Here is a 27,866-nt window from a genome sequence, read left to right on the forward strand (position 1 = left end):
GTTGTCTGCACAATGCATGAAAATCAAGCTACACTATAGCATGTAACAGGTGAATTATCTATTCAGCTTCATGTAGCACAGTGCAACTAAGAACATGGCTGAATGAATAGCTACACTCATATTTCTTTACTGAAAAATTTTCATCTGAGAAAGCACATGGGGACAGAAGTAAACATGCAAAGATCATGGGGAATACAGTTTATTATTAAAAACTGGGGGAAATGCCCCTAACAGTGATTTGGGCTCAGATTAGTGTAACAACATTAGGGGAATTGCTTGCATTAATATTTTGGTTACTAGGGTGATACAGCATGGAAGAATAGCACCCTAATTTTATAAGCCATAGCAGCCTTTTTAAACTGCAGAACGCCAGCTGCTACGACTCCCTTCTCATGTTCATTCAAAATTATATATCTTAGGTTTCCCCATAAATAAGTCCAGCAGGTAGATTTCTATCCTCTTAAATTCTGCTAAGCCTAATGTCCCTAGAATGTAAAGCAAATAGTGGGCCAAGGCAGCAGACCTCATTTTTTCAATCTAAAACATGAAGCTGTCAGTAAGATGTGCAGATGGGGCAGCATGGCCTACACTCCAGTCACCTATGAAAGACAAGAAGACAGCTCTAGTGAACTATAAGACATGAAGCATACGCACATGAAAGAATAGATCTCGAAGGTGATGGAGTTGATTATTGTGGAATGTATGCCAGTAAGCTGTGACAAACATGAAGAAGATGGCTGAGTTTCCACATTCTCGTTACATTAAGTGAACACAATTAAAATTGGTGTACAATAGCGGATTGCCAACATTTGTATTACACGAATATTCTTGGCTTCTTTGGCATGAAGGAAGAGATCATATTGTTTTCAATGGATTGGAGCCAGATTCCGTAAGCTGTACTTAGTTCCTGTCAAAATAACTGATTAACTTAATTGTATTGATTAAGTACAACTAACTAGTCTTCAGTCCTCTACCCACTTATCTGGCTACTTCTTCATATACGTGTATAGGATTACACTGCAGTTGTGGAAAAACCCTATTATTTTTATTTCAAAACTATGCTGTCTAATTAACAAAACTGCTATTCCAGATTCATTTCACATTTTTCCTGCAGACACAAAGTTAAGCTTTTATGCATAAGTATATGATCAGTTGGGGAAAGTGTGCTTGCCTCCTCTTCTTCATTTTTTACTCCAAACCTCTGACATTCTTAAAAGGTAAAGGGACCCTTGACCATTAAGTCCAGTCGCGGACGACTCTGAGGTTGCGGCGCTCATCTTGCTTTACTGGCCAAGGGAGCCGGCGTTTGTCTGCAGACAGCTTCTGGGTCGTGTGGCCAGCATGACTAAGATGCTTCTGGCGAACCAGAGCAGCGCATGGAAACACAATTTAGCTTCCTGCCAGAGCGGTACCTATTTATCTACTTGCACTTTGAGGTGCTTTCGAACTGCTAGGTTGGGAAGAGTAGGGACCGAGCAACGGGAGCTCACCCCGTCACTGGGATTCGAACCGCCAATCTTCTGATCAGCAAGCCCTAGGCTCTGTGGTTTAACCCACAGTGCCACCCCCTGACATTCTTAGTGGCCTTTTTATAGTTCTGCAGTGACCATACACAATAGATTCTAAATTATGGAATCGGGGATCTGTCTTTTGATTGTTACTCTATAAAGCACTGTGTATGCTGATTTTACTATGGAAATAACATTAATGGCTGCACAGAAGTTTTTATCAAGCACAACGGCAAAAGCCAAAAGTTGCTGACTGTGGACCTCCTGCTGTCTCAACAAAGAAGCTTTTACGATTACTGGTTCATATTATATATGTGATGTGTTCTAGCATGCACTTTCTGCTTATTTTGCACAAGTCAATCTCCTACACACATGCCCAGGGGTTGGGGGATCCCAGACATGAAACTTCCTATGTCAGCACAGGCAGTTCTACTTGCGGTTCACTGATCTCTGAAGCTACTGCTTTGCTTATTCAGCCCCTCCCCCACCATAGCTACTCCACTGTTGGGAAAGTAGGACACTTACACCTCCCTTTTGCTAATAGGGTGTCATGTGTTGAGGGTGTCTGGGAAGCCATCCACACACTACTAAGATCACAAATGTCTGCTAAGGGCACCAAAGGTTAACCATGCTAGAGCAGTGTTGACAAATAGCTTTATTAGTCACAGTGTCCTAACTCCTCCTGCTTCTTTTAGAGCTTTTCTTTTATTTATGTGGCTTTCTTATGTTGTTTGAAGTTACTACGGCAACCTGTCACCATCTGGTGTTGTAAAGTATGATGAGATTTTGGTTGCTAGGTGCTGAAGTTTGCCATCTCTTTTTGTGGAGCCTGTGGTATTTTCCCGCCCTGCCCCCCTGCCAATCTATCAAAATTACATATCAAACTCTTAGGGATAATGATATATTAATTTAGCCATCTATTTGTATAGTTTACCAAGGTATGTTCCTCCTTCTGATAAGGATAAGTTGTCACTTCTATTTATTTTATTTTAAATTCTACACAGTACAATATTACATTTCTGTAGCCGACGCTTCACAGTATTATGCATTAAGGCCACTCAGTTCTTTATTACATTTTTTCAGAGTCTAATGAATCATTTTATCATAATTTCTTTGCTGTCAGAGGACTTTGAACATTTACTAGAAGAGTATCTCATTTTCCTTTGACATCTAGTTTCATCTTTTTTATTGTGCTAATAGATATAAATTCAGTAACACCCACCCTGTCATTATTTCCTCACCAGCCAAAAAAGTGTCTGTATTTCATTTTTTCAAATATTGTCAGCCAATTTCCTTAATGGACGTTGTTTTGCTTAAAGTTTATGGTTACAGTCAGATGGTGAGACATTGCTGTGCACGCAGCCATGAAATTTATGCACATTATTGATTGCTTCTATTGGAAATAGCATTGTGTCTTCCAAACAGACTTATTCCTTTTAACATTCTGTTAAGTGCTCCCTCATCAGTCAAGTGTTTGCTGTGATTACACTTATTTTTACACATGTTTGACCTAGTTTCAATCATGCATATCAGCGCAGTGATTCATCATTAGACACATTTTTAACAAGGCTAAGTGTAGCTGAAATGACATGTCAGGATTCCACTTGAACAACTTCATTGCCTTGGCTCCTAGTTATTTATTCATTACGCTTATTGGTATCAACAGTCTCATTTCTCTGTCTAAAAACACAACATGGTGCACATCACAATTGGTTATTGGCTGTGTTTGCACAAAGTGCCTTTATCTTCAGTTATAACCACTGATGACAAAAAGAAAAGGGTGCTCTGGTAAGGGAGGGGGCAGTTTACTATAGTGTACAAAAGCATCCAATGAGCCCAATCTTGAGGCTGTTGTTTTTACACAAGGTAGATTTGCTTACATCTATTTCCTAGTTTCGCTGTTTGAATTGTGCAGTCCTGAAGTATGCTCAAGTTTTGATGTTTTGGAAAATATATTTCAGAGATTCTTGGTAACTTGGAAACAAGCCTTTCTACCTGGAAATCTGGGCTCATGCAGTTCCTTGATTGGATGCTGTTCAGATGATTAGGGGTAGATTTCAGAACTAAATGGGAGATGGTTAATTGTAATATTAAGAATCTCTCAAACAGGGAAACAAATTGAGGGTCGGTTGATTATAAAGTTACTGTACAGGCATGGCATGATGAAGTAAGACTTTTCAGCAGCAAACTTACTATAATCTGTCCCATCTGTAGTACCCATTGATGACTGATTCAAGTAGCAGAACCATAAATTTAGCCCACTGGTAGCAGAAATGTTTTCATAAAACAAAGCATGTCATCTGTTAGTTCACACTGTTCCCATTTGCAGTTGATAAGTCTATGCACACATGCAGGGCTACAGTGAACATATAATGCTACAATCCACAGCAAGCTGCATTTTTAAAAGTTAGATTAACATTTCTAAAATCATTTTGATTCAGTTGCAAGGTACCTCTGCCTAAAGGCTATTAGTGATGCTGCTTACGCCACAAGAGGTTACTGAAAATCATTTGGGAATGAAGAGATACATTCAGAACATATTTCACATATTATTAAAGAGATCAAAACTGCACAGCATCCTTGCATATAGATTACTTTCTGGTTTCTACTAGCTCTGATCCCCCACCCTCCACCCCCAAAATCAAAATCAGGACATTTGGATAGCAAAGCTTGTCTCAATGCAATTATAATTTTAGCACGATGTTCTGTGCAGGCAGCTGACATTTTTCATATACACATGCTCTCCAGAACATTTGCTCTCGTAAAAGTAAACTACCATAGCATGAAGACAGAAAACAAAACACAAGCATTTACTATTAGGAAGAGGATCAGTAACAAAAGCCACACGAATCCTTACCTGAAAGATCTGTGATTACCTGCTGGAAATATCTCCTTTTAGACTCCTACAGATAGCCAAAACTCTGAGTAGCAGAAATGTTACTCCAAAAGCAGGAATAAGTAATCGTTTATGTTGTAATTTTCACTGTTTATATGCCAGAAGTGTACTGGGTCTGCTCACGTAGGAATAAATAAAAAAAAGCAGCACCAACTGAACAGAAGCTACCATATGAAAGTAAAAAAGACCTCTAGTGGCTGTAACCTGAAGTTAAAGAGGCTTCTTTCCTTGCTTTAAGTGGTAGACAAAATGGTTGAGTATGTCAAACTGCAGATAGTTTACAGTGATGTGTGACCTTGCTGAATTTGTCACCATAAACAAATCACAGGGTAAAATCAGATTTCTCAGGGTAGCTGTATATGTGAAATGAACTTCTGACCGAGAAGCTTGAACAATCGTTGGAAGCACGAACAAACTGATCTAATAAGTTTGATATGAATCCGATCCGATTGATGGACACATCCAACTTTGGGTTGTGTGTGTGCACATGCACAAGCATTGCTTCCTAGCAACAACTCAGAATTATCAACAAACTGCTGTTTTTTTAAAAAAAAAATTATGGCAGCAAGAAACTTTCATAGCATTTTGTATCCATATAGGGATGAAAGGCGCTGTCAGTTTCAGTTCTCCAAGTTTCTCATTTTCCCAATCTTAATTTCAGTTCCCAACATTTTGCAGCAATTTGTGATTTATTTATTTTTAAATGCTCATTAAAATTCATCAGCATTTTAGTGCAATTTTCTCCTGAGAAATACATTTTTATATGTCGTTATGAGTAACATGCACTCATTCTTTATGAGTAACGTTCTTTAGCAGGCAAGTTACCCTAATATGGTGCATTTTTGTAAGCTATTTTCATGAATATCTTCATTCTTATGCACTCTTACACCTAATATAATGGTGATGATATATGCACTTTTCTGAATATTGGTTGGATAACTGTATTGAAAAATTCAGATAATTGTGAATTTTGAAGGATAGCTGTATCTTGGTTCACATATAGTTTCAGAAAGAGCAAATTAGATAAATTCAGCCTTAAATGCATACTGATTTGTTTTCCCCCTCCATCCCTATAGCCACATGTAGCCGGAAGAAACCTGGAGTTTCTAATAATGCCTTTGGACAGTTCTAAACCCATTAATTAGAGAAGTAAGAAGTCTTGATTTCAGTTCAGCTAACCTGAAAGTGAAATGTGCTTAGGACTGTCGTTCAAAGGACTCTTTTAAAAAGCCGAACACACATATGAGGTGTAATAAGCATGTCACACAGGAATACAAGTCATATACTTCAGGAATTTGGAAAATACCTCCATAATAGTTGACATACAGAAAATTCATAGAATCTATCAGAGTCCCATGCCCCCACCACGTCTGACTTAATTTTCCGAAATGGCTATTAATGGTTTTCCACCAGGTTATCTGCACAGCAAAACTTAAAATTACTTTCTTTTCTTTTTGGTGTTGCCTGGGTTTTTTGCCTGCCAACATAGTGTCCGTGTTACCCAATCAACAATTCAAAAAGAAAATGCATTTAAAGGAATTGCATAAATAGGGATTTTTCTCTGGGGAAATAGTCTTCCCTTCCTATAATTATTGCTCTACAAAATTCTGAAAAATTTTAATCTATTTAAGGGATTTTAAGACAATGTTAAATTTATCGGTTTTGGCTGATAGATATGTGTCTGTAGTCAAACACCTCCAGTTTTTCAAGAAGACAACTCATTCCAAGTGGCAGAGATCTTTGTAAATTGCCACTTATGCAGCATAATCAGAAGCACTTCTTCCCTTGCCTGCCATCAGATTTATGATCAACTATGATTTTATATGTCTAACTTCCTAAACATTTTAAGTACATTTTGGCGCCACATAATATAAATGTATTCTTCTGCTTCTTCATGCGGCTCAACCTAAATGTGCTTATCAGTATTGCTAATCTCTTTATCTTTCCCTTGTAGAGTCATTTTGTGGCTTGCATGACAGCAATCTTGAACCAAATGGATGACCAACATTATGCCTCATATATTGAAACTTTTCGAACAAGCTCAGAGCTAGTGGTAAGTAATCGTGGGTAGGAGGGCAAGTGAGTTTTCCCCCTTCACACCTTGTACCTCCACCAGTTTCATATCAAAGGTCCAAAACATTTTTGTAAAAATAAAAATAAAAATAGTAATAGTAATAGCTGTCACCACACTTACTGCCAGAAAAGTCTTCATTTCCTTGTGAAAGGAAAACCAAAACAATCTTTTTAGCAGTATAAAATCACATGACTGAGTAGATCAAGGGGAGAGATCAAGGGGAGGTCTTTATTGAAAAGCTGTCATGACACCCAATCCTACTGGATAGTTTCTGGCTAGCCTCCAATTTGTTATTATTGGGCAAGCTGCTTGAACACGTAGCATTGATGCAACTGCAGGTTTTGTTTGGGACTTGGTCACCTTAGTGGATGATCAGTGCTGGGACAAATAAGCACAGAAGGCACACTTTGCTGAAGCAAGTCTTGGCCTTCTGGATTAGTGACTGCTAGGAACCACATGTATACTGCCTTGGGTTCCATGACAAAGGAAATGTGGGTTATAAAGGTAAGAATACATAACTGATCAATAAATATTTCCTGCTGGACCTCTCATATTATGATCAACTATTGTAGCCTTCTAGACAGCCAGTCTGGGATGGGCACTGTTTTCCAGTCTTTCTTGGAAGAACTTCTTCACACAGTGGGTAATTAAACTATGGAATTCGCTCACACAAGAGGCAGTGATGGCTACCAACTTGAATAAAGCTATCAGTGGTCAGATGCAGCAATGCTTCTGAATACCAGCTGCTGGAAACGGCAGGAGGGGAGAATGCTCTGAGGCTCAGGTCCTGCTTGCAGATTTCCCATGGGCATCTGGTTGGCCACTGTGAGGTTAGGATGCTGGACTAGATGGGCCTCTGGCCTGATCCAGCAAGCCCTTCTTATAGATTCAGAGTCTGAATCTATTACCACTTCACACCACCTGATTGAGAGAATAGCATCCCAGTACGTGTTAGCAATTGTAGAGCAGCATTCTCTGTATCAGTCAAAGCTTCCAAGTTAGCTTCAAGGGCAGCATCATGTAGAGAGTTTTCCAGTAATCCAGTTATAGAAGCATGGTTAAATATATTGAAGTCTGACTTGTCTAGGACAGGGAAGGACATTCATATTAGCCAGAGTCTGAAGATAGCACTTGTAACAATTCTGCATCTTAAAAAGTCCCATGTTGTTGTTGCAAAGTACTTTCTAATCAGATAGGATTACAAAGACTTCATCAGTCATTGGCGGTTACCCCTTCCAGTGCCATTTCTTTCCAGTTTTACTGCCATCTTGTCTTGACTCAGGTTTGCCATGTTCTTGCTCATTCCCTTGACCATAGCCTCTGAATGCTAGTACCAGACAGAGATAGCTGCTGCTAGACATATATCTTTGAATCTATATCCCAATTAGATTCATCTTTAAAATATCAGCTGGGTTCTGCTGTATTTTAAATCCTTGGGTGGGAGATCAGAAATGTATTGATGTCCAGGCTTTTTTTTTTAAAAAAAACTTATAACAGTAATGGATATGAAGTATATATTAGTTTACACAAATGCGATGTCTCAGTCTGTATGTTTTAGGTGAAGAATAGGAAATAATGTGGATGGACCACTATGAGGTGACATAGTGTCAGGGAACTGCCATCTGAGACTAAGGAGGTGAAAGGGCTCATGGAGGGTGAGAGAGACCATTCAGCGGAGGAGGGGACCAGCAGGGGGAGAAGTGGAGTTCCAAGGGAAAGTGAGTCGGAGGGAGGGCTCAGAGACACTTCAAGCGGGAGCAGCGGGGAGATTTCAGGACCTCCTGTAGGGACACCCACTCCTCGGCGGAAACTGTCACGCCGAGAGTCCAGAAGACGCGTTTCCGTTAAGGAGCTTTTATGCTGGAAGAAGTTCCGTAAACGCCCACTGTCCGATTCAACGAGCGATTGATGGAGTCATGTTTAAGGAGCTCCATCACAGACAGAGGTTTGGGGACTTAGCCAAACTCTGAGGGATTAGGATTTTACGCACAAGCAGCTCATCATCCCATCACAGCAATCGGACAGTCCCTGAAAGCAGCTTGTGCAGAGAGGCATCATGAGTAACCCAGCCGGAGCCGGAGCAGCAGCAGGAGCTGGAGAGGGTCCAAGCCTGGAAGAAAGGTACAGAGTGTTGGAACTCCAGCTAGCAATGCAAACGGCGAGGCTAGAAGAAAGGAGGGCGCAGGATGCAGAAAAGGCAAAAGGCGCTACACTAGCAAGAAAGATGCCAGGAATGGTGCAGAAGTTTGGGGGGGACCCCAGGAACTACCAAGCCTTTAGGACAGAGATGCAGTATGCTCTTGAACTGCAGTTTAATGACTTTCCCGACGAGGCATCGAGAGTGGCGTTTGTGATTGGCCATCTCGAAGGAGGGGCGAGAGATTGGGTCAGACCCCTGATGGCAGGGAATAGTGACATGCTGAAGGACGCGAGGAAGTTTTTTCGCGCCATGGATTTGATGTTTTCCAGCGAGATTGAACAGGGGCTGGTGCGCAGACAATTGATGGCGTGCAAACAGGGGAGCCGATCGGTTCGTGAGTACTGGACTGAGTTTACAATGTTGATACATAGATTGGGGTGGGACCTTTCGGCGGAACCCATTCAAATGCTCTTTGAAGAGGGGCTTTCTTCGGCGGTGAAAGATGAACTTTCCCGGGCGCCCAGGGCGGAGTCTATGGACCAGCTGACCAAATCAGCGCTGACCATTGGAGCACGCCAGGAGGCAAGAGCCTTGGAGAAGCGGGAGGGGAAAGGAGAGCGTTGGAGGGATTTCCGCATTCCAGAGATTCCAGAACCAAGTTTCCCGCCAGGAGAGCCGATGGAAGTTGGAACAGCGCGCGCGCGCGCAGTTTCAAATCCCAGTGAAGGGAGGAAGAAGGAGGGAAACAGCGCCAAGAAATGTTATCTCTGCCAGCAGCCAGGTCACTTTGCCAGAGTCTGCCCGCAAAGAAAGGAATGGCAAGGGATGGCTGGAGCTGTTGGGGGGAAGGAGGAGGAAGTCCAGGAGCCAGTAAAAGCCAACGCCTGTCTGCCTCTGTCAGGGCACTGCAGACAGGCCAAGGAGCAGTAAAAGTGCCCACTCCGGAACCTCCAAGACCAGCCCTAGTAATAGAGGTGTTGCTAGAGCTGGCAAACGGATACCCACTAAAGACTAAGGCGCTGCTGGACTCAGGCAGCTCCTGTAATTTTATGAGCAAGGAGTTTGCAGCTGAACACCAGATACAGACACTCCCTTTAAGCAACCCCCTGCAGGTCACCACGATCGATGGGAGGGAGCTGCTGGGAGGAGAAGTCAGCCTACAAACCGTCCCAATGGTTATGAGGGTGGCCAGGCACACTGAGAGGATAGCGTTCAATGTAGCCACCCTGGGAGGGGCTCCAGTCATTTTGGGAATGAGCTGGCTAGCGTTGCATGACCCGCTAGTGGGCTGGCATCAGAGAGTGGTCTCCTTTGGGTCAGCACATTGTCTGGAACACTGCAGAGAGGGAAAGGTGCCAGAAGGGGCAAAAGCCTCTCTAGCAGGGACGGAAGTGGCGGACAAAGGGAAGGTGCCCAAACAATACGCTGACCTGAGCAAGGTCTTCAGTGAAAGGGAAGCAGATAAATTACCACCGCACAGAGACTTTGACTGCCAAATTAATCTGGTCCCTGGGGCCCAGCTCCCCGTGGGCAAGCTGTACGCCATGTCAGACAGGGAAATGCAGGAGTTAAGGGAGTTTATTGATAAAAACCTGAAGAGGGGCTTCATCAGAGAGTCCAGAGCGGTGGGGGGGAGCCCAGTGTTTTTTGTGGACAAAAAAAACACGGATAAACCGAGATTGGTCGTGGACTACCGGGCCCTAAATGCCGTGTCAGAACCAGTGACTTTCCCCATGCCCAGGATTGATGACATTTTGACCAGGGTGAGGAAGGGAAAGATATTCACGAAACTGGACCTGAGAGGAGCATACAACCTGATACGAATAAAGAAGGGGGATGAATGGAAAACCACCATGTTCACCCCTTTGGGGGCGTTTGAATATCTCGTTATGCCATTCGGATTACAATCAGGCTCCGCCTGTTTTCAATCGCTCATGAACCACGTACTGGGACCTTTGCTCTACAAGAATTGCGTGGCCTTCCTCGATGACGTGCTGATATATTCAGAGAATGAGGAGCAGCATGTAAAGGATGTCAGGGAAGTGCTGAGCCAGCTGCAAGCAAACCAGTTGTGGGTGAAATTGGAGAAGTGTCAGTTCCACACCAAGGAGGTGGAATTCCTGGGGTACCGCTTATCAGACAAGGGATTAGCCATGGATCCAGGGAAGGTCCAGGCGGTGCTGGAATGGAAGACACCGAAAACGAAAAAAGATGTGCAAAGGTTCTTAGGGTTTGGGAACTTTTACCGTAAATTCATCAAGAACTTTGCCCACTTAACGGCTCCCATCACGGACTGTCTAAGCAGCAAGAAGAAATTCGTTTGGACGGCGGAGGCGGAGCATGCTTTTGAGGAATTGAAAAGGGCATTCGCTTCGGAAGAACAGCTCCTGCATGTGGATTTACAAAAACCCATGAGAGTGGAAACTGATGCCTCAGACCGGGCGGTGGGGGCGGTGCTGCTTCAGCCAGGGAGCAATAAGTCGGAATGGAGACCGTGTGCCTTCTTTTCGCGTAAGCTGAACAAATCCGAGAGGAACTACACGGTATATGACCGAGAACTACTCGCCATTCACGAAGCGTTCCGGAGATGGAGACACTTACTAATTGGCGCACAACATAAGGTGCAAGTGTGTACGGACCACAAGAATTTGGAGTATTGGAGAACGGCACGGGTGCTCAACCAGCGACAAGTGAGATGGGCCCAGGAGTTCTCCAGATTCCATTTTGAAATTTGCTATGTGCCAGGTCCAGAAAACATCAGAGCGGACGCTCTCTCTCGCAAACCTGAATATTTGGAGGGGGAGGGAGCGCCGGAAGAGAGACATATTATCCCAGAGGACCACTGGGTGTGTGGTGCGGCCTGGGTGGGGCAAAGAGAACTGGTAGAGGGAACGGTAAATGATGAGTACGCCCAGGACAAGCTCAGAGGTCTAAGGAGAGAGGGAGAAGACCCCGGGGGTTTTGAAGAAAGAAACGGGGCATTGTATTACAGAGGGGCGCTATATATACCCGAAGGGGAATTGAGGGGGAGAGTACTCAAACAGCTGCACGACAATCCCACAGCGGGGCATTTTGGGCAACACAAGACCATGTGGTTGGTGACCAGGGAGTTTTGGTGGCCCAAGGTGAGGGAGGATGTACGGGAGTATGTGAGAAGGTGTGACCAATGCCAGAGAGCCAAAGGAGAAAGGCGGGCACCAGCGGGGTTATTAGAACCGTTACCCACACCAGAACGACCGTGGGAGGCGGTGTCGATAGATTTTATGACTGATCTGCCCAAATCCCAGGGGAAAACCGCCATACTAGTCGTAGTAGACCTGTTAACTAAGATGGGTCACTTTGTAGCTTGCTCACATGCAGTCACGGCGGAAGAAACAGCGAAATTGTTTGTAGAACATATTTTCAGACTGCATGGCGCCCCCTTGAGGGTGGTTTCCGACAGAGGGAAACAGTTCACGTCCAGATTCTGGAGGAAACTTATGAGCTTATTGCACGTAGAGGTCAACTTTTCGACTGCCAGGCACCCTGAGACCAATGGGCAGGCGGAGAGAGCAAACGGTATTCTCCAACAATACCTGAGGTATTATGTCAATGACAGAGAGAACGATTGGGTCGAAAAGTTGGCACTAGCGGAATTTGCTTACAATAATGCTGAGAATGTGTCCACCGGGATGAGCCCCTTTTTGGCTAATTATGGGTGCCACCCCAGGGCGTTTCCAGGGGAAGGAGGGGAAAGATGGAGTGTTCCGGCCGCGGAACTTTTTGTAGAAGAAATGGAAGCGATCCATCGTCAACTCCAACTCAACTTAGAAAGGGCCAAGGAAGAATATAAGAGGCAGGCAGACAAGAGCAGAAGGGAAGGTGAAACAATTAGGGTGGGGAGTCGGGTCTGGCTATCAACCCAAGGGTTGCCGTTCAAGGGGGGTTGCAAGAAATTGAGACCCAAAAGATTGGGACCATTTGAGGTCATCCAACAGGTCAACCCAGTGGCGTTCAGACTCCGGTTACCGAACCACATGAAACTGCACCCAGTATTCCACAGGTCATTACTGTCACCATACAGGGGGGAAGGTGAAGGGGTATCCACACGGGGGCCAGCCATAGAAGAAAGGGAAAGCCGCAACCATGTGGCGGAAATCATTGACTCCAGGTGGAAGGGTAATCAGGTGGAGTATTTGGTCGCGTGGGAAGGGGAACCGGAGTCGGAAAACACCTGGGTGAAGGCAGAGGAGGTCCGTGACGAGATCTTGATCGAAACGTTTCACCAAAGGTTCCCCAGGAAACCTCAGCCAGTAGCGAGGTTTCGGAGGGAGTACTTTGGCACCACCGACGATGAGGAGGAACTGGAGGGATTCAGGGAATCGGAGTTGGAAGGAGGAACAGACTCCGATGAGGAGGAGTACTTGGAAACCGGAGACAGCAAAAGGTGGAGGGAAGTGTTCGAAACTTCGGAAGATGAGGGAGGTTCCTTCAGGGGTTTTGCTCTCTCGCCTCCCGCAGAGGAGGGGAGGGAAGGGGGTGAAGGGGGCCCTGGAGGGGAGGTGGATGTCAGGGAACTGCCATCTGAGACTAAGGAGGTGAAAGGGCTCATGGAGGGTGAGAGAGACCATTCAGCGGAGGAGGGGACCAGCAGGGGGAGAAGTGGAGTTCCAAGGGAAAGTGAGTCGGAGGGAGGGCTCAGAGACACTTCAAGCGGGAGCAGCGGGGAGATTTCAGGACCTCCTGTAGGGACACCCACTCCTCGGCGGAAACTGTCACGCCGAGAGTCCAGAAGACGCGTTTCCGTTAAGGAGCTTTTATGCTGGAAGAAGTTCCGTAAACGCCCACTGTCCGATTCAACGAGCGATTGATGGAGTCATGTTTAAGGAGCTCCATCACAGACAGAGGTTTGGGGACTTAGCCAAACTCTGAGGGATTAGGATTTTACGCACAAGCAGCTCATCATCCCATCACACATAGGTTTACATATTTTCAACTGGTTGCTTATGAACTTGGTGTAAATTGAGAGGAATATGTTCAACTGTGACATTCTCTGTTTTAATCATTTGTAGTTATACTTCTATACTAGTGTCATGAAAATTGTCTCTTAAGAGCAGAATACTAGCATTGATTTTGTTTTATGACGTCTGTTCATTGCTGCATTTTATTGCTAGACAGGTACCTCATTTTAGAGCCTTTGGGATAACTGATGATAACTTGAGCATGTGGGAGCAAGATATCACTGTCTGTTTTTCAGAAGTTTGTTATTGTTTTAGTGTAAACAGTATAATCCACAGTGACATTTTCCTCCTCCTAGGACTTTTTGATGGAAACCTTCATAATGTTCAAAGATCTCATTGGAAAAAATGTTTATCCCTTGGACTGGATGGCCATGAGCATGGTGCAGAACAGGTAATCAAAAGCCATAGGGAAGACTTGCAGTATACTAGGCCAAACGTAGCCAGCCAGCAATCTCTGGCAGCCCACCAGAACTGAATGAACCTCTGGCTGGGGAAGAAATAGGCGTGGGGGTGCCAGTCATCCACCAGGCCACATTATAGGTTGTTTTCTGTTTGGTGGTCACAAGTTTAGGAGGTTGAGAGTGAGCAGATTAAAGTGGCCTTCAAAGAGGCTGAGGTGAGAGTGAAATAATTTTAGCAAACATTGCAGGGTGAGGTGGTGGTGTCCACTTACCATACTAAAAGTGGAAGGTGACCGAGTACTCTTTTTACTAACACCTTCAAAAAACGAAATTCATCCTGTGCTGGCACATTGTTCACACCTCTGTCCCAAACATGCATGGAAGTTTTACTCATATCTGCAAAAGTGGCAGAATAAATGATGCCTCCTTCATAGGGTGCAAAGACTTTTGCTAAAGTGGGCAGTGGGGTTTGACACAGCACTAATTCTCTTTATTTTAAATATGAAATGTACATTAAAATCATTGAGAAAACTCAGAAGATAAAAATAAGTTGACCTTAAAAAAATTCAAAAAATAAATAAAATCAGCAGTTTAAAATATACATCATAAAATAAAATAACATATTAAAATACATGTCCACTTTATATATCTGAGTAGGCTTGCCTGAACAAAAATGTTTTTAGCAAACACCGAAAACGGTAAATCTGTGTCGGTATGTGTCTACTCAAGGGATCTGATGTGATGCAATGAAATTTGCTGTTTGTAGGAGTCCAGCTGTCCCTCCACCTATGTTCATCTTGCCTATTTGTAAATGAAGTCAAATAGCACAAAACACTTTAAGTGATCCCTCCTTCCAAAGAAAACCGAGCCCTGGAATTTCCATGCTGCTCGGTGATGTTGGACATACATAATCTTGAAAGTTTTAAACGAAGCAAGGCATGAATAGATAACACAAGGCTAAGATTTTGCTAGCAATGTGATCCAAACCCACCTACAATATCAGGGCATCCAGCCTTGATCTTAACATTCAGCTCAGAAGGATCTGGGTTGTGGAGCTATTGTCAGGTGAGGTGGGGGGATGGAAGTTAATGTTATGGATTCTTATTTTAGTACTCTGAATCATCATCAGTATTTGGAACAGAAACACCACTGCTATGTACTTGTGAAAGACATTTGTTCAAAAATATCCACACAGTACCTAATACTTAGGTATAAAACACTGATGTGATGGTTTGTGCACCCATCTTTATGACAGCGTTGTCAAGTGGTTAGGGAGTTTCAAATAAACAAACAATTGACCATTTACGTAGATAACTAATTAAGCATCAATTGTATGTTGATACAGTGCTTGTAATCATGACACATAGGAGGAAATTAGATTAGCACTGTTGGAATTGTGTAAATTTGCTATAGCAGATTAGAGACTAACTTGACAGTTTGGTCATTGGCTGTGCTTTTTTTAATTAGCAACCAGCATCTACTAATCAGACCTAGCAGACTCACCCTGAGTCAATGCGTCCTCACCCAAGTTTCCTGGAGTTTCAAATCTACTTGCAGGCTGAATCTCCTCCAGATGCATGTCTCAGTGCAAAATTTAGAATTCTTTCCCTTTTTCATTTGCAGTTCATTCTGAGTGACTGCTGTCATCAGTCTCAAACCTGATTTTCCCAAGAGTACAGGCTCATATTTTAAATCTCTCTCTCTCTGTTTGTGTCTATCCTCTCAGTGGAAGTGTTCTGCATTTTTTAGGCAGTGCTAGTGGAGTTCAAACTGGTTCTTGCTTAATTTGAGATAGGACCAAGCTTTTTTATTTTACTGGGAAACTGTTGTCACCATCTCATAACAAGGTGGCCTCTGGCCCCACACATATCTGAAGGATTGCTATTTTGGCACAAGCACAAGTTGCCACACTCATGGGCACAATTGCAGGTGATCTGATAGCACCTTTCCTTGCTGAATTGTCAGCAGATCCTTGAAAATGAGGCAACCCACTGGTAGCACAGTAGCAAATTGCTCTGTAAGTAAAGCAAGTAAGCATCTTCCCCACCAGAATTTATTTGTTGCTTGTAGTGCTGTATGGCTCACTTGTACCTGCGGTTGTTTGTAGCTTGTAGCTGGCATTGTTCATCAGAGAGATTCAAGATGCATATGCCCACCAGTTAGAGATGTACCTAATAGACATCCAGCATTTCCCCCAAAAGCAAAACACTGCCTTACTGGGGGCAGGTACCAGAAAACGCTGTTCCTGCCTTTGGTGGGGGCAGGTTTTCTCTAGCCTTCCTAGGGGGAAAGAGACTCAAGGTGGTCTCTGCCTCTGCAAGCCATCTCTGAGCTGGAGGCTTGGGGTTTCCTTGGGGACTGGCCTGCACATCATGGAAAATTCTGGACAGCAGGGTCCAGGTACATAAGCTGGGGTATAATTTACCCAAGGCTCACTTTAGCAAATTCTTGGCTGTGGAGTAATAATGTGCCAGCTTACATGCCCAGGGATTGGGGGAGGATGCTTCCTCATATGTCATTAATGATTCCCCCTGTCTGCACTATTGATTATTTCTTCTGCCCTGCTTACCTGGACACTGACAGCTAATCCAGGATCTTTATAAATAGACTATAAACTCCATTTCCCCATGCATAAACAATAGCTAGTAGGGGAATGTAGCCCCCCCCAAGGAAATTCTCAAACTGATCCACTTATGGCCCATTTTTAGCAGATAAACACACCTGTCAACATTGGCCTGCAGGGGTGGGGACAGTTAGGTATCTTGCTTGTTGGGCCGATAACATTCCCCATCCCTGATTCATCTCTTCTGAAGTTCAAAAAAGCTGCTGGTCTAATCATCAGGGATTCAAGCAGGACTATATGCATATTGGCTATGTTCCTGTTTACAAATCAATCCCCAATTAGTTTTGCGTGAGAAATTCTGTAGGCAGCAAGTATTACCCACTTGTCTCATTCTGCAAAAAAAAGAAGAGGAGGTTTTGGCTGTAACAAGAGGAGTTTTGTGTAGAAATTTCTTCTGCACTTTGATGCTTGTCACCATTTGGAGTATTTGACTGTACAGGTTGTTAATCTAAATAATGGCTTTTTAATACTAGCACAACTTTCACAGTCCTTTGTATCTGAAGACTTCTCACATCTAAATTGTTCTGCACAGCAAGAACATGTCAGCATCTGCATTATTCATGAGTACAACAGTATTTTTAATTCTACAGAGCAATGACAACACATTGATTTCAGCTTGCATCATTCCCCTATGGGATTGCCTTATATTTACATTGCATCAGTTCCTGACATTAGCAATTCATGTGTGAGATTACACTTTCTGTCCGCATTGCCACCCTATTGCAATATGCCTAGGGTCCTTTATTGCTAAAAGTTTGGAGCAAAACAAAAAAAAAACACCACCAGAATCTTTGCTGTCCTTATGGGTGGAATCCAATTGATACAGTTATGCATGTAGAAAGACTTTGAATCCGGAGATCTCTGCTATAGCAGAAGAGGAGGGGAGGCCATTTTTATAATTTTCCCCTTATTTCTGTAATCCCCCAAAGCTACCTTCTGCACTGTTGTGGAGGGTCCCTTTCTGACTCTCTGGAGCTGATTTGGGGATGGGGGACTGGGAATTGCAGAGGGAGGGTGAACTGACAAAAAAAAATCCCCTCCCCCTTACAATAGCAGATGCGTCTGTTGAATCAGAAGGCCCTCTTCGAGCCAAAGATCAGCAGCTGTAATCCACCCTGTGCATTTAAATATCTACGACGGAGGCCCAAGTTGAGCTTCTCACGCTCAAAAGGTGACACTACCCCACATCAAATGGCATTTTGTTTTGTACTTACTGGGGAAGGAAGAAGATTAACTCTGAGTAAGTGTTAGGTTTTATATTTTCAAAAATGGTGGAATAGTTGTTATTGTTTCTTGTCCTTGCAGTGCTAAACAGAAACCCAAATCTGTCTAATTTAGTTAATGGTGTAATCTTATACATGTATATTCAAAAATGAGTCCCACCAGGTTCAAGGTAGTTGAGTGTGGGGTTATGCTCAATGGAAAGTCAATGAAATGGAATTCTGAGCGAACATGTATATGACTGTCCTGTTAGTCTTTCTGATACTTTTCACATTACATCTTCAAACTTTTGCAAACTATACACTATGGGTTGTCTCCAACACTGTGCCTTCAGGATTCTGTTGGGCTTCCCCTTCCTTTCGTCTTCCTGCACAGCCTCAAAATCTGCTCTGAAGGGTCTTCCAGGCCTATGGAGAATATGGGGTGTGTGTGCATGGAAGAGTAGGGGAAAGTTCCATTGCAGAAGCAGAAATTTAAATAAATAAGCAGAAATCTGTGCTAGCCGAACAGCTACATTAGAGACAACTCTTTGAGGCTTCAACAACTTGCCCAGTGTTTATTATTTTCCTTCCTGCCCCCCCAATTATTAATATATATAAATCCATCCTGAAGAATTCTGTAGTCTTCAAAAGCTTGCTTACTATTTGTGATTGTTTTGTTGGTCCTAATATGGTACTAGGCTTAATGGCTTTGTGCAGCAGCGGGGTGGGAGGGGAGACAGTATGAGTAAAAATGGCCTCCCATTATTCACTACATTATTTAGGGATGGTGCAGACAGATCTTGCTCAGGGGTCAGGGGGAGAAGTTGAAATTCTCCAACACTCCTCAGAAAGTTCCAAGAAATTTCAGTTGAATGAAAATCTATTGGTACTATATATTAATAGATGAAACGGGCAATGAGCTAAGAAAGGAGAGCTGGAAGGACCAGGGGCCAAGTCTACTGCTTCCTTCAAAACATTACAATATGACTAACAGTATTAAAACATGGTCCACAGTGGTGCCCAGAATTCATGGGTGGCAAAGCTGAGGAGACTAATCTCCAGGGGAGTACAGAAATCCAACTGTCCTGGAGAAGCTTTTAAAAAAGAACATTTTCAACAATGTGATGGGCAATTCTTTTTTTTAAAAAAATTGAGTCTTAGATTATTATTATTTTCTAATAGACTAAGAAAGTTACCTAGGGCGTGTGTATGTGTAGGCTGCATTCTAACATATTTCCTGTAAGGATAATAACTCAGCACATATGGATCCCAAAAAGTAGCAGATGTTTTGTGGGATGCATCGTTCTAACAAGAATGTTTCCTTTTTCATTTCTTTAATTGAAAGACTCCATTTCTAAACTATATGCCAATGTATATAACAACCTTTAATGCAGTGGGTAGCGGTGGTTGTTTGCAAAAGCCTAATGGCTTCACCATATGTCCCCTGTGGTTTTTGTGCTTTTATTTTTCTGCTGTATGGACAATAGTAAGCAGTTTATGTTACGAGTTTCCTGCAGCGCACACAAATCTAAAAACAAAATGCAGTGTATTGAGGAGGGAATGGGGAACACTTTGAATTTACAGCCTGATAGTGCCAGTAACTAAGAGCAGCATTATGTGTTTCAAGATGGCGCAGTGTTGGCAGTCAGTGTTTGATAAAATCTACCACTCACTCACTCCATGCCCCCCCGCAAGGGAGAGGTTTAAACACACTTTGGCCCAGCTGAGATGTAAAATCAAACCATGGTTTGGTATCTTGAAAATCTGAACCAGCATGAAATAAAATAAAAATCATTTATTTTAAATATTTTGAGCTTGCTCTTTTCAGCCATAAAGTAACATGAAACAAAACATTGAAACAATAGTTACAAAAATAACCTTGCATGATTCTCACAGGACAGGATGGTGCACTAGATGAGCAGTTCACCCGATCCAGCAAGGTTATCCTTATGTTCCAAATGGATAAATCACAGGTTGCCAACCTTTATTGGGTCTGTGGGCATGTTTGTAAACCAGAAAACTGCTCATGGCATCACTCTGTCCTCCCATGCAGCAGCCCCACTGAAATTGCTCCCACTGCGATTATATACCCCGCAAGTGTCCCGGAAAAACTGGGACATCCCGCTTCTTATCATGAGAACATGGTAACCATTTTGGTTGCCATGATCTCACGATTTCACAGGGTGATTTCCCGCTAGGAAAAAGACACTTTGGGGGGGGGGGACCATGGCATGAGATCAGAGCAATCAAATTGACTGCTGTGCTCTTGCAAAAAATATAATAAAATAATGGGACGATGGTGTCCTGGTTTGGGGCTTCAGAGTATTAGAGGGTATGAAGTTAAGCTTTAAAAAACATTTTATTTGCTGAATAATGCTTTCAAGCCTAATTTCAGCAGGTAGGATGCGACCCTGTGGACACCAGCAGAAGGTCTTTTTGGTCATGTGGGCATCCACAGGCACCATGACAGCAACCCATTGGTTAGATAAACTTATAGACAATAGGGGTATAATATAATAGGGCTAACTGATAGCTAAACAAGTTAAGAGGTGGTACACCTCCATATACCAGACATTAGGCTCAAGCAACAGTGAAGGCTGTTGTCTTCATGTTTTGTTTGTAAGGTTCCCAGAAGCATCTGATTGACCACTGTTACAAACAGAATTCTGGACTCTGTGGTCTTTTTCAGCAAGGCTTATGCTCTTAAGCTGTGTCTACCCTCAGTGGAGAAAGAAAGGCATGGATGGGAAAGGAAATGGATTTGTTTGGGCAGTGTTTTCTTACCCCCATCACTTCTTGCTCCTCTGCTGTCACTCAGCTCATCCAAAGATTGGGCTGACTGATTTTCTTACAAGAAGAGAAGAGTGAACACACAAGTCATGAATGGGGCAAGAGGCAAGTAGAAGGGAACTGGGGCAGGGGGAATCTGCCAATTTCCTCAGTCTTTCCCCCTATTTGCTCCCTCTGTCCCTTACCCAGGCAAATACAAGCCTGGGGTGAGATGGCAGAAGAGGGCTCCAAGGGGAGAGGAAAACACTTTACTTATCAGTCATCTCCCTTAATCAGCCATTTCTGTATCTTTAGCAGTCAGACCCATATTGCAGGCAACCCCCCCCCCCAAGAGGCAGCAATCCTAAACTAAATGCAACCAAAGGAGCTAAAACAGCTTTGCCTGATCAGGTCCAAATGTAACATCAGAAAATATCATGTACTCACAGTATGGGAGATGATCATGACAACTGATTAGCGGGGGAGGGGAGTATCTATGTGCAGGAACATATGTGCACTTATTTCATAGGGGCAAACAGTTTATGAACCCTCAGGTAACAAAATCTACAAAGTCTTTCCTGCTATCGTCTAATTAAGCCTGGAGGCAGTGACAACACTAATCAGAAGTTGGCAGAGTCAAGGGTATTAATATCTGTTCCAAAGGGTCCAATGTTTTACCTCCTACATATAGGCTGCTCCTTTTAGTTGGATCTTTGGGGCCCACCTTTAAAGCTGTTATGTGATAAAGTACTTTTGCAGTTAATAAATGGCAATGCTTTTCTGTAGAGTTGATGGTTGTAGCAATGTTCGTACTACATTATATTTTTGTCTACCATGCTACATTTAGTCTCCAGTTAATTTTACCCTGTTTTTAGCTGGAGAAGGCTTTAGACCTAGTTGTGCATTCACAGAACTTCTGTTGCTGTTTTTTAAAACAGGCACATAGAATGCAGATCTTGTTGGAATTTTATCACTCATAAAATATTTGAAACTGTGCAGAGAAGTAGGCATTAAAGTTAAATAAAAATTGATAGTAGAACAGCATTTCCATGATGAGGATGGAAAATTTGTTTTGGAAAAAGGAAGATGTTTAGCATAATATAAAACTGATTTATCAAGAAAGCTAATTTTGTTGACAATAGTTAAGAGTGTGTGTGTGTCAAGCAAAATGCATACCTTAAAAAACTTATTGTTAGTTGGATTTATTTCATCATGAAAATGTGTTGTATAAATTCATGAAAACCCAAAGAAACAGACACACTGTATCAAAATCATTATTATATGATGTGCTGCTTCCTTCGGGGCAAAGAGTTATTATACCTCTACATATTCGAATCCCTGTGACGGGGTGAGCTCCCGTTGCTCGGTCCCTGCTCCAGCCAACCTATCAGTTCAAAAGCACATCAAAGTGCAAGTAGATAAATAGGTACCGCTCCAGCGGGAAGGTAAACGGTGTTTCTGTGCACAGCTGTGGTTCGCCAGAAGCAGTTTAATCATGCTGGTCACATGACCCGGAAGCTGTACGCCGGCTCCCTCGGCCAATAAAGTGAGATGAGCACCGCAACCCCAGAGTCGGCCATGACTGGACCTAATGGTCAGCGGTCCCTTTACCCTTTACCTATTTGTAGTTGCTCACTTAGACCATGCTAATGTTAAGTGATCTGTAAAATGGCCCCCCAAATGATGTACCTGCTGTTCAATATTTATAGAGTTTGTGCATACAAGTAAATAACATGCAAGCATGTTCAGTATGCCACTACAGGGGACACATTTTCTGAATCTAAGGGTGGTAGCAGGGCTATGTTCCCTGGCTGGGAAACTCCAAATACAATACAGATAGAACTCCCTCACAGAAGTGACCTGAGTTTAATATTTATCAGAATATTCTACCATGTACAATGAAGTCCCATGGTTTGGGGTCATAACAGATACAATTATACAACTTGACTAATCTTTCATATGAAATAATCAGGATACAAGTTACTATAAACATGTGTCTGCCTGGTTCTTAATACCAAGGAGAAGTAAGGTTTGGCAGATAGCTTCTATGCTGTGAACCACCCTGAGATTTACAAGTATACACATTTATTATTATTATTATTATTATTATTATTATTATTATTATTATTATTATTATTATTATTATTATTAGACAATTATCCAAGGCACCAAGTATCTTAGACTCTGGGCAGGCAACATGGCACTAAATTCTTCTGCATTGCAAGCTGAGAAAAACTATTGTGCTTGTCAGAGTGCATAGTATCACAATGGAAGTTTATATCACTTGCCAAGGAGAGACTTGTTTATAATCCGCTGCAGAATCAGAACCTCTCCTTAGCTGGATAGAAAGCCATGCATTATCACAGACAGCAAGCAGAACATCTCAGGGGAGATATGCATGTCACAGCTGGCCAGCTGAGTCACCAAGACTCACCAGAGAGTATGTTCACTTCATCTATAAACTGCTCAACAAGTATGAGATTAGTGAGGAACTTCAGTCTTTGACCTCTTTTGAGCTTCTACACAATAAACACTTTTCCAGCTCATTCAGTTACAGTTATTCCAAAGAGGCCTTGCAATGTATTTTACACATTACTGTTTACATCATACTCTCTGCATGTAGATGACCACTAACCAATAAAATGAGAAGTATGAAGCAACCCTTTTAACTCAAGCAATATATAAATGTGTGACTGAAGTTTCTTATTCCATCTGCACAATGCAGTTGTGTATATGAGCTGCACACCCAGTCCTTAGATTATTTAGAAGTAATCTGTAAACCCCAAAGACTGTTCTCTCTCTCTCTCTCTCTCTCTCTATATATATATTCTGGTTTTATTTCTGAATGAGACCTTCATTTTCAAAGACGCAGTTTCAGGAAGACAATAGTTAAAGCTATTATGCATCTGACTTTGAGGGAGAATTTGCTGATTCACTATAAACCCGTTTCGTACTATTCTAATAGTTGCTTTGAGGTAGTAATCTTATTGCCTCCCTATGCACAATACACTCTCATGCGGCCAGTCTCTCTCTCTCTCTCTCTCTCTCTCTTGCTGCCTCAAGGTGAAAAATTAAAGTTAGCACTGCAAGCACAGCACTTTCTTTATCTCTTTCAATATTTTTTCAATAGTGGAGTCAAGTGTAAAGGCAGCATCCTCTTGCATTTGCTGTATCTCAACAAAGCTCAGGGAAGATGAAAGTGAAACGCATTTGTATTGGCTTGTAATCCTTTATGCTCTTATCACAGTGGATGCTTTGCCCGAAGGAAAACAAATATGTAATACACTTTCATATTTCAGGAGAGGAATGGAGGACAAATAGTACAATTCACAGAAAGCATTTGTCATCTGCTCTTTATATATAATCAGTTATGTTCTCCTTTTATAAAGTAGTATGTAAAGCCCAGGAGTACTATAGGGAGTTCTTTGATTTGTTACATGCTGAAAATCTGGGCCAGGATCCAAAGAATCATGAAAGAAGTTCCGCAAGTCCAGCGGAGGTTTGGCTTATATTTCTTGAAACAGCATGCTCCTCCATGTAGCATGGTAAATGGCTTTTGATATTGAGGGGAGTTTCAAATCAGTTTTGTGATATGCCATGGGGGTGAACAGTTCAAAGAAAGAGGTTAAAAAATCTACTGCGCTGAATATATTTATATCTTGCTTTTGGGTTCTAAAAAGGGTCTCCATTTGCAAGACCATTGCTGAAGAGAGCTAGTGCAGACCCTATAGCACTCTCAGACTGTGTACTTTTATCCAGAATCAGTAACTGAACACAAGTGCACAACAATTTTTCAGTTCGTTTTTCAACCTTTGTATACTTCCTAATCACCTTTGGTTAAATAAATAAATGTATTGCTCATATGAATAATTCAGCTGATATCCAGACTGCTAGGCAACAAACATATGCTAGGATTATGAACTGTATCAGTTTCTTTCAACATGGGCCTGAGTATGGGTTGAATTAACCAGGTAACTAGCTAATACATCAAAAACAAACCTAATCATGTTACATCACAATGCCATGTCCTCATGTAAATGTATGAGCCTTTATGTAGGAATTGCAGGGATCAGCCTAATTCTTCCTTTCTCTTCTGCCTTATCTTAGCGCTTGCTGCTCTCATTGGAGCATTTCCTTTGTTGCAAAAGTAAATATATTAAATTTACTGTACTCAGCCAAAGTTTTGACAGGTGGTTTAAAGTTCTAATTGTATGACTAAAGACTGTAACTCTAGTCTGAATGCAAATTTAAGCATTCGTGAGAGAGCATCTTGTACAGCATCCTCAAGAGACTGCTCCTTCTTGGGATTCAGATAGAGGATCATTTCTCTTGAAGTACCTGTTTCAAAATCTTCCTATCTATGAGAAACTAGCAAAAAACTAGTATGATTTTCATTAAGTTTTGAGCTTTACTTTTTTGAAAATATATTTTGCCCAAATCCCGTTGCTTTAAAAGAAAAACTTGGAATAGATTACAGAGGACTTTGGAAACGTTGATGCCTCAAGCCTGAAAAGGAAATACCTATATGTTTCTTTGGATTGCAGCCTAAACTTACATCTGCATTAAGTTTTCCTGCAGGTGAATTAAAAAAATACTAGGCACTCGAGGAATACTCTAAATTCAAATACAATTACTGGTTCGTAGAAGGGAAAATATAAAATTAGACCAACAGCAGTCCTAAAACATTAGAAGATGAGATGGGAAGAAGCAAATTATTGGAGAGGCAGGACAGAATGGATTTAGAGTGCAGTTAGAATAGAATAGTAAAAAAACAAACTGCTGCAGTTCTTTCAAAAGAAATATTGAAGTGTGAGCCTATTCACTTTGCCATAGAAGATACAGCATTAGGAATTTTGCAAGGAAGCATTTTGCCCTACCAGAAAACAGTCCATTCAAATTAAATCACTTCATCACTCTGATGGCTACATGACAAGTCTTGCCAAAGTTCATACATCAGACATCTGTGCCTCTGAAAATTTTCACATTCATAATGGGTTGTCATTTCTTGTGTTCAATTCCATCTTGCAACGTGTTCTCTTTGTGAATTGGTAGATTGTCACACTATTGTCAAACTGCGTCTGTCGTTCACGTAGCAAATTTGACATTTTTCCATTCTTGCAATTATCTCTGCGCTTTTCAAGGTATCTCATCTTCACTGTATTTTGCATACAGAGGAACAAGAAAATGTCCACACCAATCCTTTTCCTGTCATACTGGTTACTTACATGATCTGTAGCAGTAGGTCTTGTATGCTCTGAATCCAAACTGTTGGCAGTTTGTGGCTGCCATTTTAGGTTCTATATGTGATGATTAGGGTGGATTTCAGTTAGGCCAGATCTAAGCTCTGAGGGGTGTCCCATGTCTCCCTCAAAATAGCACAAGTATTAGGGTAGGGAAATATTTTTTATACACCCCCCCCCCAGATCTTAGATACCTTCCCTTCTACTGAGGTGCAGAAATATTTTAATAGAACATTTGGTGGGTGAATATTTGGGTCAACCTATTGCTATTTTGATTGGACTGATGCTGAAGTAGTAGAAACCTCTGAAAAGACAAGTTCATTAAACAATCTGGTCATTTTATCTAGGTATACATGTACATTTTCAAGTTTAATTATTCCCCACTTTTAAAAGAGATTGAGCTGGCTAAGAAATGTGGTTTACATTACACATGGGAAGCTACAACATCTAACTAGCCATATGTATGATTGCAATTGCACAAGGAAATGTTATAAGCAGTAGAGAACACTGATAGATCCAGAAGTAAAACAGGCCTTGCTCATACATTATATTACAAGCCTTAGTGACAATACCTTAACTAGCTCAGATAAGAAGTGTGTGTGGAAACTTGCAAAACTCTCTTTTTACTTTGGAAAGGTTGTAGGCATACCTGCAAGTACAAAAAAATTGTTCCCTCTATTGTATCTCCTTAAATGTAAGTCAGATAGTATTGCCAAGGCACAGTCAAATGGTGCACACTTGTAGCCAGATATTTGATTATCTCTCACTTTCCCACATTTTTGGCATTATGTTGTTTCTTCCGCAATTAATATTTTGGTTTGTTAACCATGAGTAAAAGTATGAGCATAGGATGCTTCTGTTGTGCTGCTAAATGGCAGTTAGAAACCCAGAATTAATTCATGTAAAGCCAACCTTACCAACTGTTAAATGGTTTGGTACAACTTTGTATAGCACAGCAGAATGATCAAGGCAATACACATGGATTAACACAAAACAATATTGTGCAGTTATTTGATCAGTTTTATCATAATAAAAAGCATGCATTACAACGAATGCTTGTCATGGGGTGCTAATAAGTGTACCAGTTGCTATCCCTGTGTGCGTGTGTATACATTTTACAAAAGCCACCAAAGAGAAGATAATTTAGTGACTAATGTCTGCAAATGTTAATGAATTAAATTGTTCTTTTTACTTAAAGTGTTGCTGAGATCCAAAAAACACATTTGTGCATGCAACAAGCCCTCCAAGTGTTTTCTTCCTACAAATTCTAGCTCTCCCAATTCTCTTCGCCCAAATTCCAGGAGTAACATATTAAGCAGTGTTAAGTGGGGGTCTGTTTTCAGAAACGGGGAGGTGTCAGAAGCCAGAGTCTCTCTATTAATAAGAGGGAATGGGTGTTGAAATATTTTGTATTAATAAGCCATCATGTGTTTTTTTCCAGGGAAGACATATTAGTCTGTCTTTCTGTTTAATTACTAAAAGCAGTAGTTACATGAATTTTTTTGCACCAAAAAATGGTTGTGTTGATTTAAATGACATCATGTATAGCCAGTCAGAAAGTGGTAAATAAATAGGGTAATTTCATATTTCACATTGCTGGGCATTATGTAGGAGGCTATTTCTAATAAGCTAAAAGTCAATCTAAATAATTAAAGAAGTTAATATTTCTGCCTGGCTGATCAGTTAGCTGTACACAATTAAAAGAGGGGAAGGGTTTCTAAGTCTGAAGAAGCAACTTGAATGTGAAAAATCTACTATGCTGTATTCACAAGAACAAACTGTAATTGTGCAGCAGACCAAAAAGACAGGGTCTTTTCTTCTGTGGCAGGTACTAATTAGAACATATTGCATACCAGAAATTGAAAGAAATGTTTTCCCTCTGTATAATATACTATTAATTATATGCTGTTGCAAGCAATTTGTATTCTATGGGTGTATCATTCATACTTTAGTTGTGTTTTAATACTAGCTAAGATGATAAAATTCCATTCTAAATTTCAACTCAATTATTTC

General features: G+C 41.8%; 1 protein-coding gene across 1 annotated transcript in view; it reads left to right on the forward strand.

Moving 5' to 3' along the window:
* DOCK2 (dedicator of cytokinesis 2) overlaps positions 1 to 27,866 on the forward strand; it is a 263,188-nt gene that overhangs the window by 164,444 nt on the left and 70,878 nt on the right. Inside the window, exons 28-29 of the mRNA XM_053376513.1 lie at positions 6,359 to 6,457; positions 13,915 to 14,009. Of these exons, the coding sequence (XP_053232488.1) occupies positions 6,359 to 6,457; positions 13,915 to 14,009 (194 nt within the window). The remainder of the gene's footprint in view (positions 1 to 6,358; positions 6,458 to 13,914; positions 14,010 to 27,866) is intronic.

This window comes from Podarcis raffonei, chromosome 2, assembly GCF_027172205.1.
Source record: "Podarcis raffonei isolate rPodRaf1 chromosome 2, rPodRaf1.pri, whole genome shotgun sequence".
Classification (NCBI taxonomy): Eukaryota; Metazoa; Chordata; class Lepidosauria; order Squamata; family Lacertidae; genus Podarcis; species Podarcis raffonei.